An 11,829-nucleotide genomic window follows, 5' to 3' on the forward strand; every position below is an offset into this window, starting at 1 on the left:
TCCATTTCTCAACCAAACCCCAACTGGAGCTTCTCTGGAATTTACACAAAGTAAATGCAAATACAGGATCAGCCATTACAAAAGTTTCAATGCTCTGTGTTTATACATTGCCTTTTAAATATTTATGTTGGGGAAAAAAGGCGATCTTGCCCGCAAAACACTAAAAAATCTTGTGATCTCTTACAGTTGGAATGAATTTTGAATGAAGGTCTGTACAATCACACTGTCCACCATAGCAAGGTCTCCTCTCTCGTCTCTCTGACAGATGCCTTTTGCTTCTAGCCATGTTGACTTAAATGTGGGCATCCAGTAGCAGCGTAAACCATCACGGTCAATTTTTGCCCCCTTTGGGCAATAATATTCTAGTGGAAAGCATGAAATATGAAAAAACAGTGTGCTCATATTAGATGCGTCCACAAATAGCGAACACAAGTCACATAATGTAATGCTCAATGATTGAAAACAATTAGCAAAAATAATATCCATTACTGAGCAAGGCAGATAAAACATCTCACCACTGAAGCAGCTTGTAAAAACACAGAGAATCCAAATGAGAGGCAGGTGCACAATATTTGCCATTTTATCTGTTCCCAAGGTAGAGCATAATAAATGTTAGCAATAATGAATCATACATAAGAGAAACTACAAGACGGTCCATTTCATGCTCAGACTGTATCCGTCCATTAAGACCCTGCTTTAACTTTTGCTTCTGCCTTTCAGTTCTCTTCACCCTGTCTCCCCCTCTCTCTCTCTCTCTCTCTCTCTCTCTGGCCTTTATCCTTTTGTCTTTCTCTCTTACTTGTCCTTTTATTGCATGGTGACTTATTAGCATTGTGCATTTCAACACATAGTTTCCCCCCCCCCCCCCCCTGCATTCACATGACTTTTGGTTCGTCTCACAGCAACAGGCTCAGAAGAGAGAGGACGGAGCCCTCATTAACATGCTGTAAAATCCCGCCTGATGAATAGGCAGTTAAAACTGCTCATCCAGGTTAAATTCGTCACCACCTCCGGTATTACACTGAATATATATATCTATATAAAATAACAAAGATGAAAAAGAGTGCACGTTCTGGCATCAGTGGTACTGTTTGCTTTGGAATAGAACATCTTTTGTGCAACTTTAGGCTTTTGCCTAAACCCTTGAAAATATAGTTTGACCTTTGGGAACTGTTTATTATTCTTCTCCAGGACAAATCGTCATGCTCCACTCCAATTCAAATGTACAGAAAATAAGAGAGAGGAAATTCAGAAAAGAGGAAAGAGTGAGCTCTTCTCGGAAGACGCACCAGCCGTTGCTAAGCAACAGAGTAGATAGAGCAGGGTTGACAGTCATTCTTTTCAAAGCAAAGCAGACAGACGTAACAAGGCTTTTTTGGCTGAATACTGGGTCGTAGCTTTCAGGGGTGAACAATAGAACAGCATCTAATAGTTTTCAGCAAAAAGGGCAATGAGAATCAGATTGGATTCCAGTGACCTTTCTCTAAACCTTACCGGATCTAGATCTTACATTGAGAATTGCAAACTGTATGATTCTTGGTCATGTCATTCCAAACCTCTATGACTATCTTTCGGAACACGAAAGAAGATGCTTTGGAGAATTTTATAGGGCCTAAACATTATTTCCCACTGACTTTAGTTAAAAACATTATTTTCATTTGTGGGTGAATTATGCCTTTATCATTTTGTAACTAATTTTCTATGTTGTCTTGCATTTGATGTTGGTTACAGCTGTTTTAGCATGACTGTGGACTCACTGGGTTGACCTGTGCATTGAAGGCGGATGTTTTGAAAAAATATCAGAGGGCTCTGTGGTTATAAATAAAATCCCAAGGTGATGAATCTTTGTCCTGTAAGCATGACAATGAAAAGAGGGAATATTGTTGTGCAAATATGACATTTTAACTCCTTCAAACTGTTGTGATGGAAATGTTGTATGTAATGGCCTACATACAACAAGAAGGGGTCAAAAGGGTATATGTTCAATAGATAGAAATGGATAGAATTGATAGAATGTTCAGGAAAGTGCAGACTAAGGATGCTCAGATCAAAGGCCATGCATCTATGAATAAAGAATCGATACTTACCCAAAAAGTGCTTAAAACAGTAGAACTAACAGTCATATGACAAACTAATGACCAGATCAGTATAACCAATCACCAGTGAAAAAGTCTTGAATGACATTGATTTTTACTTAACTACAAGGTATAAATTTACATGTATATTTCTGTTCAGGAAGTCTCTCTTGGTTGTTGTGACCAGTGGGCTCCCGGCCGTGAATACATTTTTATTCCTGTAAAGAGCAACTTGGTAGTCATGTCTGTATATGCTGCGCAGCTGAGGAATAGAAGTACTAAAGATTCTGTGCTCAGTGGACCACAGCAGAGACAGTGATAGTGTTGGAAGACTATAGACCCGCTCTCGGGGTGAGGCTATAATACTCGGAGTTAGTATTGATCCTGTGTCGGACCAGCGTACACCTGAGAAGGGCGGTGAGAATGTATAGATGCTAAAGACCTGGTGCTCATGTGTGGTTTGAGGCAGTGATAGAAGTTTCTTGACGGGACACTGTCACGATACTTCAGGAAGGGAAGTATTGGATTGTAGTAAATTGGTACTGTAGTATTGTATTATGTTATTGACAGCTGGACGTTGTCCGAGTTGTACGTGGTAGAGGTCAAATTAGTTTTGTATTAAAATGTATTCATATCAGCAGTTTAGATCCAAGTAAAATGGAACCATGTTTTCTTCCTACAAATTCTGAATCAATGTCATTAGATAAAGATTCAGTGATGTCAAATTTTTATTTGTAAATCAAATTTTAAAATGATTCATGATGCATGTGATTATACTGTTTATACAAAATTTTGCTCCGACACAACATTTGCATCTCGCGTCTCCTGAAATGTAGTGTGGCATACTGTTGTTCAGGGCTGAATAACAATTATCTGCCAGATAGATTATTACACTGAGCATTGCTCAGAATCTCTGATTACGTTCTAAATCAATTTCCCTCCCTTTTTCATTAGCATTGAATCTCATCACCTATTTATTCTTCAATGTACATACAAGAGTTCCCAAACAATGAAGGTTCCTTGAACATTCTGTACTTCGGCATCATAAAAAGTATTTTGAACTTGAAGCTTATGAAGTGGCACCTGCTTGAGTGGTTGTCCTTGGAAAGTGTCAGCACACTCCATATTTAATCCTCTCATACTAAAGGTGAAAGAGTGGAGCTACGTGGTGCAAGAACAACTCATTTGGCACTGTTTACTACACAGTACTGGTAAAATCCTTCTTATTTCTCCTTGGCTTCCTTCAACCTTAGGATACTCTCAGGCTTCACTTCCCCTAATCCTGCTAATGCACATGAACAACACCCTGAGCCCAAAGGGAAATGCTACAAAGATAGTCCTTGTCTGTTTTATAGAGGAGAGAGACAGTCTAAATCCTTAAAACGCTAAAGCTGTGCTGAATTTTAGGAAACATGAATGGATGAAGTCAATGAAGGAGATTAAAACACCTCAGCAACAGGACAATGTTTGCACTGTTTAATGTTCCATGAAAAGTAGACCTTAAAAGCTGCAAGCGCTTGTAACTTTATATTGATCTGCTGAAAGACTGAGCCGTCCTCTTTGTCTTTAAAATCAACTTGAATGCGAAACACTCTATTTATTTGAACAATCTTGTTTTTAATGTGAACAAATAATCATTGCATATATTATTATAAGTAAAAATCTTTATTGTCTATATTTGATCAAGATGTAATAAAGTTTTCCTTCTGTTTCCTTACTTTTCAAGTCCTCCCTTCCAACCATCTCCTCCTAACATCCAATTTTCATGATTCAATTTGTAATGGATAAAGTCCTTTCCTACATGTTTCTCATTTCATTTCTCAATATCTTGCTTCCCTCAGAAATGTTGATGATCATGAAAGTAAAATGGAATACAAACAGCATTTAACACTGTTTCCTGTAGCTTTCCACAAATGCTGATTGTATAGAACCATAGCATTCTGAAGAACCATACTGAAACGGTTCTTTGTGTTAGAGATTAGGGTTCTTTATTCCCGCCCTTTTGTTTTTCAAATCTATAATTGACAAAGCACCTCATTACTGATTTTCTGGAGTTCAGTGATCCAACTACACAGACTGTCAACACACACTCAACAGGTAAATGATTTCATTCTTAAAATTTAAATACAAATATAACTTTAAAAATGTAACTGGCTTCCAAACAAACATGTTCTTATCTTTTTTTTTTTAGTTTTTGGTCACATATAAGTGTGTGCAGCTCTGCTAAGCTGTGGGAACTTCTCTCCTCTTCTCCACTAAGTAAAAGAGACAATAAATATATAATTCATATTGTTAGATTTTTTAAACTATTTCTTGGGTTTATGTACGCAGTCACAAAAAATATTAAAACTATCCCATGACTTTATATCACTTTTTTCTTTTAAGATTGTGAAGGGCTCACATACTGTCCATTTTTGCTTTTGGCTTTCATAAACATAATTGTTTTTACACAAACACATGGACACACTGTAACTCTAAACTCAATTGTGTATTTCAGATGTTTCACACCCCACAACCTCATCATCTGCAGAGAAATATTGCTACTTAATCACACCAAAATGATGGTCTTAAAGGCATCATATTGATTGGGGTGTGATTGTTTCACTGAAAGTTGGTCTTCATCACATCTATTTTTTGTTCTTCTTTTGTGTTTTACTTCTTTATGTATTTATTCATGTTCAATGTCAATTGTCATTTATTAATGTAGTCAGCTAATAACTGTTGTTAAGAGCACTGACGATTTTGCATGTCAATAAAAACATGCTTAATTCACACATGCTGCTGTTGTTGTTTTATTGTAAAACCTTAACCGAGGCTACACTCTGTAAGATGCCTCATTACTGATTTTCTGGAGCTCAGCCATCCAACTACACAGACTGTCAGCACACTCTCAACAGATAAATAATTTCTTTCTTAAAATGTCTATAAATTATAACTTTCAAATGCTAATTGGTTTCCTATGTCTTTTCTCTTTTTAGTTTAAGAGAACATGTAAGTGTGACCAGCTCTGTTCAGTTAAGGATACCCTCCTCTTCTTCACTAAGTAGGCTAAGTAACAAAGATATTGAATTTTTGGTCCATTTTGTTAGACATTTTTTATTACTAGGGTTTATGCATAAACATACCCAGCTATCCCTTAACTTTTTATTACTTTTTCCTTTTAACATTGTGAAGTGCTCACATACTACTTTTGGCCTTCATAAACAATTGTTTTCATGTAAACAAATGAAAGGAGACACATTGTATATCTAAACTCAATTGTGCATTTCAGATACTGTCACATCCTACAACCTCATCATCTGCAGAGAGAAACTGCCATTCAATCCCACCAAAATACAGATAATGATTAACTTAGAGGTATCATAGAGGATTGCGAAGATATTTCACTGGAGCTGGTCTTCAATACAATATTTCATGTTCTATTTTGTTTTATTTCTTTAAGCATCTATTTATGTTCAATGTCCATTGTCATTCATTAATATACTCTGCTAATAACTGTTGTTAGAACACTGTCATTTTTGCTACAATTTCACGTCATTAAAAAAAGTACCTAACTGACACCTTGTTGTTGTTGATTTTAAACCCTAATAGACACTTCAAGATATTATAAGACCAGGCAGATAAGAGGGGTAAAAACAATATTAATAAATAATATATACAAATAATACTAATATTAATCATATTAACATATTAATATTAATGAAAAACTATCATTAAAAAGGTTATTTATAACACCGATAAGGTCCTATATAGCATTCTCAAAGCATGGTTCTATATGGAACCCTATAAAAAGGTTCTATTTAGCACTAAAAAGGGTTCTGCTATTGTTACAAGCCGAAGAACCCTTTTCTGGTACTGTTTAGAACCATTTTTCTTAAGAGTGTAAATGAATTTGTATTTAATGATGTAGTGTATTTTAAGGTATTGAACATAATAAAGTCACACAAGGTTAGGGTAACACTTTTATTAGAATATAACTTGACTGTACAAATAAAAAATAAATTAAATATTTCACTGCTGAATTTTTAGAAACATTTGAAAGGAGACCATCAAAATATTCCAGGGTGGGTTACCAGTCCAAAGAATCCAGATCAAACTGGAGTTGAAGAAAGTCTTTTTCATACCATGTCCACTAGTTTAAATTTATTCTCCTGTTTTGTAGGAATGATATTGATAAAGGTCTTATACAGAACAGCACCCTTGGGAAGTTTTGGGATCACATCCCTGGCTTCGGCACTACGTGGTAGAGGAATGTACACCTCCTTGGTGAATCTGACGATACCATCCTCTAGGGCATAAAGTGTTTTGTTGGTTCCAATACCGACCTGTGAAGACAGACAATGAGAGATTGATTTCCAGTAAGGTGAATGCTGTCCATTTACAGTTTTTAATAATTGTATGGAATAATTTTTTTTTTTAAAGATTTATTTTTTGGCGTTTTTGCCTTTTATTGATAGGATAGTAGTGAGACAGGAAGCGAAGTGGGAGAGAGGGGGAATGGGATCGGGAAAGGTCCACAAGCCGGGACTCGAACACGGGACGCCCGAAGCGCAATGGCGCTACATGTCGACGCGCTGCCCACGAGGCTATCGGCGACGACTGTATGGAATAATTTTAATAATTGTATGGAGTTTTAGGATTTTGAGAAATTTTAAGAGATTTTGAGAGCAATGAATTAAAAGTTTCAAAATATTAAGAAAATGTATAAAAAAATAAGTTCTATATATATATATATATATAATATATATATATATATAGTGTATATAGTGACTTCCGTCACAAACTGTGCTATATGCTGTGCTTTTGTTCTGTCATTGTATGCTTGTGAAAACAGAAAGGACTACATATTTAGATATTTCAGCAAACATTTAAAAAGTGAAACGATTTTGAAGCATAAAGTAATTCATAAATAGAAATTTGATATTGTACAAAAATATCAAAGCATGGTTTTAGTGACCAGAAATTGTAATTAATAAATGGTATACAATAACAACATAAAACACATGATAACTTGCCCCAGCCAGGCACAGCTATAGCTATATACGGGTACTCATAGGAAAATATTTGATTCCAAACATCTTACATGAGCTCCAGGCTGCCAGCGCATTAGACCCTTGCGTTGTGTTGCAAGGATGTTGCCTGAATGTACAAAGTTCCCTTAAAAGTAGGAAAGACAATGTAAATTAATGGAGGATAAAAAAAGATAGCCACAATTACAGAAAAAAACAAAATCTCAACATGTTTCTCATATGAGATCAAGGTCAATAACCAAAAAGTACCATCTTGTTTCTTGTAACCATATCTACGGCCAGCACTCTTCCCTCCTAGGTTTTTGCTGCTTCCTCCTGATTTCTTTGAAGCAAATCTCGTCAGTACAACTGTGGGTGTTTGACTGAACAGAATGCCTGCAAAGACCAGAGGAACACAGAAATCATTGCCTGCAACAAAGTAGATGATGCTGAAACTTTCCTTCACGTCATAGGCATCAGTTTGATATAACTGATTGCTGAGCACTAAATTAACATGATCCTTAACGACCTGCATTACCATTTACAAAATGTAAGCCACATCGGCTTATCACAGTTTAAATGCTGTTGATACTGCAGTCAACATTTAACACATGCTCACTGTGCTGTCAGGGAATGGTGGCTTAGCACGCTAGTACCAACTAACAGTCATTACAAAACGCTGAAAGGTCTCACTTATTTTATATCAGCAACTATGATTCATACCTGACTTGCACTGTACATGATACAATCCGAAAAAGTCATAAAAACGGTCATTCTACATACAGGCTCTGGATTGCAGCATCAAGGACGCGAGCGCCGCCATCTTGAATGACGTGAGTGTGACGCACATGGCGCGCTCACGTGATTCTTCAGAACCCGCGAACTACAGAATTTGACTGGCGTGAGTGAGTAGAAAGAAAAATATGTATTTAATGAATATTGTATATGTACAGCTGCAATAGAATATTTGAGAGGATGCTGAGTTACATGAGCATTTGTATCTTGATATTTAATGTGGTCTGCTGTCTTGAGCTGGAAACTTTTGTTCGTTTCTGTCTTTCCGTGAGTGTACGAATGTAAACAATAGTTGTCTAATAGAGTCACACGCGACGGTGCTTGTTGTGGTTGTGACTGAATATCGCGAAATCAGCACTGTTCTCCTAACCGAATATTAGTTGATCATGTTTCAACAGCATATTAATGTAAAATTGTTGTATGGAAGTAACTTAACCATATTTTCCTACATCCCGCAGTTACAGTGATTGAACAATGTTTAAGCTGTGGTAGCTTGAACAGCGGTTTTAAATTGTGGTATCCACCGCTGTAACGTTAAAGAGATAAATTGCCAGGAAATCCTATATTAACTATGATTTTGCAGTAGTAGGCTAACATTTTTTATGGACTGATTTAAACAAGTTACTTAGCTTTCTAAGAGATCAGATGAGATTTTGTTGAAACTATGAGAATGAAGTATGGTAGTGTTGAAAACGTCAGCTAGAACAATGCCATCATTTGCTAATAAAATAATTTAAAATAAAGTTTTGACTTAACCAGTAATATATAGTATGATTTCTTAAATATAAAGTGTTGCTAAAAATAAAATGGATATCATATATATATATATATATATATATATATATATATTGTATCACATTTATGAATATGAGTTAACAAATCTTTAGCCATCCAGTAGGGGGCAATCTGACTCCCACTGCTAGTCGACAGTTAGAACAGAGTTGGCTCGAGTATCAGTCATGCTCAGTGTTGCCAAGTCCGCGGTTTTCCCGCGGAATTCGGCTACTTTAACACTTGCCGCATTTTGTAGCTTTGGGCTAGTGGGCGAGTGAAATTAGACAAACTTGGGGGGGGCGCATGTCCTAAAAGGTTGAAAACCCCTGGTCTAGACCACCCTGACTTTCCTAATATCTTCTTTTGTGTTCCACAGAAGAAAGTCGGTCAGGTTTGGAATGACATGATACTGGCGTCTTACCTTAGACCCGCTCTGAGTGAGCTATCATCAGTCCGCCATTGTTTCACCTCTGGAGCAGATGTAGACAAGAATGACTCCTAAGCGATTTTTTACACTACCATTGAGAAATTTTAACCAAACTATGTTACAGACTTTTCATTAAGACCCTAAAGAATCATATCAACTTGTGGAAAATGGGCATCGTATGACCCCTTTAAAAATGTCATGTGGTGCGACCATGATTTATATTAAAAGTAAATAATTTCCTTAACATGCTTAACATGTTCTCAGTAATTAAAGTGTTTAGAAACAAAGTATTTGCATTTAATTTGAGTTTTTGTAAATAATGATATCTTATTTTTGTTCTATAATTTCAGAGTTGCCTCTTAAATGTAGTTAACAGACTTATTTTTCCTGTAAATTGCATAAAACGGATAAAAATGTTTTAAAAATACCATTCACTTAAGCATACTGTAGCAGTGATTCATATTTCAACCACAGAAATTAGATATTTTATTTTTAATTTAATACAGTTATTGCTATTATTGGTCGCACCACATGATGAGTGGTCGCTCCAAATGACACAAAGACCTTATATCATTAAACATTTATTTAAAGAGACGTGTGAAAAGTGCAGCACGTGGCATTAACTGCAGGCATTTCTTTAGCCCCAGTTATTTCTGTACTTTGCCCAATATTGGCTGCTCAATTGACCCTTTCGCCGGGAGTTTGATTAACAGGCAGCCTGACATAGGGCTGCACGATATATCGAAATTATCGAAATATTGCAAATGTAAATATCGCAATATGCATATCGCAACAGCGTGCGATATCATTATCATTTTAATAGGGATATGCCGGTATCAAAATAACTGAACATTTAAATGCAATAAAGCAATACAGAAAAATGTATAAAGTTAAAAGTTTTACACAGATTAAAGTGCAAAAGAACTATAAAGACCGTAGGTATCACTTTACAATAAGACCTCATTAGTTAACCTTAGTTAATGCATTAAGTTAATGCTACATTTGCTACAGAAGTTTTTAATCTTTGTTTAAAAAATAAGTTAAAATAAGTCTTAGTTCATGTTAGCTCATTAAATAACACAGTTGCAACTCTCAATTTTAACATCCTGTTATTAAATATTGGAATACCTAAGATTAATGAATGTTCAGAAGAGTTATGTTTTAAATGAATGTAAACAGCTGAGAACGAAATCGGATGTGTATCATTATACTGGATCCGTGCAGTCGGATTTAAAGGGACAGCAGCCTATAAATACGTGCTGCTGAATATGACACTAATGTTAACAAAACGTCTATAACAAAGATTAATCTAAATTTAATTCATACAGTGAACACTATGCAGTGTTATTTTACACTTAATTATTACATTTCTGTACCTGAATACTACTGTTTATTTTATCTATGCTTGTAAATTGTGTATTTGACTGTTCACTTGCCTTTAATCATGTTTGAACTTTCTCAGACTATAGTTTTTGCTGTGGTATATGAAGAAGTACTTAAAGTGTATGGAAAGCAAAGTCACAATGATATCAAATTAGTGTCATTCATTTTTTTGTTTGTATGTTCACATTGATGTTAAATTACATTTTCTGATTTGTGACATTACTTTTTAAGTAATGCTAAATTACTGCTGGTCACTTTCAGAAGTTATAGTGATTCTTTATTTTCCAAGAAAGAATGTGAAACAAATTGGTTATATAATTTTCATTTTTAAATATTTTAAAATATCATTTAAATTGATTTTACACACTTTAAGCAATATCGTATTGCTATCGCATATCGAATATCGCATTTTTTAACAAGGTATCGCATATCACATTTTTCTTCAATATTGCACAGCCTTAGTCTGACATATTATAACTAGTGGTCGACCGATATATCGGCCGATATTTGGCATTTTTCAAATATCGGCATCGGCCGATAAGTTTTTCTGTTTGGCCGATGTGTTCGAGGCGCGTCGGGACTTTTACTTTGATGGCGCTGAGATTGCTAGTGATGGGAAACCGAGGCTTTCTGAACCGTTTGAGGCTTTCATCAAATTGTGCCGAAAAACGGTTCATTACTCAAAGCTTTTTAACACAGTGCGCATTAGCGACATCTGGTGGTCAGACTCGGTTTCAACATTTTCCAGCCTATCTAACGAAACATCGCAGAGCAGAGGATGGTTTGAAAAAGTTTTTAATCTGTGCAGGGCTCGACAGTGCGACTGAAAACTACTGCGTGCGACTGAAAATTTTTTTAGGAGCACCAGTGCGACTGACCCGATCATCATCATGCTTGTGATTGCGCTCAGGGGAGCTTCAAGAAATGAGTGACCTAAGTGACCGCAGTGACGAACTAAGATGAGTGACCGCTTTTAATGATTTTTAAGGGAGTTTGTAAATGTGATAACTGATTTAATACAATACAATTCAATAAACAAGAAGTTAATATTAAGTGACTTACATTGTCTGACTTATAACACTATTGTCTGATTTTGCCCTATTTCGTAGTCGAAAATAGTTTAAAACAAAGACACAGCGGAGCTGCTGCACATCTCCATTCAAACACAGCGGTGTTTCGTTTATGAATGAACAGTTTTTTTTTTAAACAAATCTAGTGAGTCAGTGATTCATGATTACCCATTCATAAATACAGTCACTTCATTCATTCCTGAATGAATCAGCTGTTCGAACGAATCAATTGAATGAATGATTCAGTAATAAAAATCAGTGACTTACTGCCACCTGCTGGCAGTTTGTTTCATTTT

General features: G+C 35.8%; 2 protein-coding genes across 2 annotated transcripts in view; one reads left to right on the plus strand and one right to left on the minus strand.

Moving 5' to 3' along the window:
• Positions 1–6,032: 6,032 nt before the first annotated feature.
• On the minus strand, positions 6,033–7,949 carry mrpl27 (mitochondrial ribosomal protein L27). Its single transcript, XM_016532340.1, has 4 exons — positions 7,868–7,949; positions 7,355–7,480; positions 7,159–7,232; positions 6,033–6,400 (listed from the first exon to the last, which is right to left on the minus strand). Exons 1-4 carry the CDS (start codon positions 7,932–7,934, stop codon positions 6,194–6,196), a joined length of 474 nt encoding a protein of 157 aa, XP_016387826.1. The 5' UTR covers positions 7,935–7,949; the 3' UTR covers positions 6,033–6,193.
• Positions 7,950–7,956: 7 nt separating this feature from the next.
• eme1 (essential meiotic structure-specific endonuclease 1) overlaps positions 7,957–11,829 on the plus strand; it is a 12,308-nt gene continuing 8,435 nt past the window's right edge. Inside the window, exon 1 of the mRNA XM_016532339.1 lies at positions 7,957–7,989. The gene's annotated coding sequence lies outside the window, so the exon portion shown is untranslated. The remainder of the gene's footprint in view (positions 7,990–11,829) is intronic.

The sequence above is a fragment of the Sinocyclocheilus rhinocerous genome, unplaced genomic scaffold (genome assembly GCF_001515625.1).
Source record: "Sinocyclocheilus rhinocerous isolate Xijiao unplaced genomic scaffold, SAMN03320098_v1.1 scaffold1537, whole genome shotgun sequence".
Classification (NCBI taxonomy): Eukaryota; Metazoa; Chordata; class Actinopteri; order Cypriniformes; family Cyprinidae; genus Sinocyclocheilus; species Sinocyclocheilus rhinocerous.

Coding starts and splice junctions, on each gene's coding strand:
- mrpl27 (XM_016532340.1), bottom strand. CDS start 7,934: ATGTGCGTCACACTCACGTCATTCAAGATGGCGGCGCTCGCGTCCTTG. Junction 7,481..7,867: donor GATGCTGCAATCCAGAGCCT/GTATGTAGAATG, acceptor TGGTCTTTGCAG/GCATTCTGTTCAGTCAAACA. Junction 7,233..7,354: donor TGGTTACAAGAAACAAGATG/GTACTTTTTGGT, acceptor CCTACTTTTAAG/GGAACTTTGTACATTCAGGC.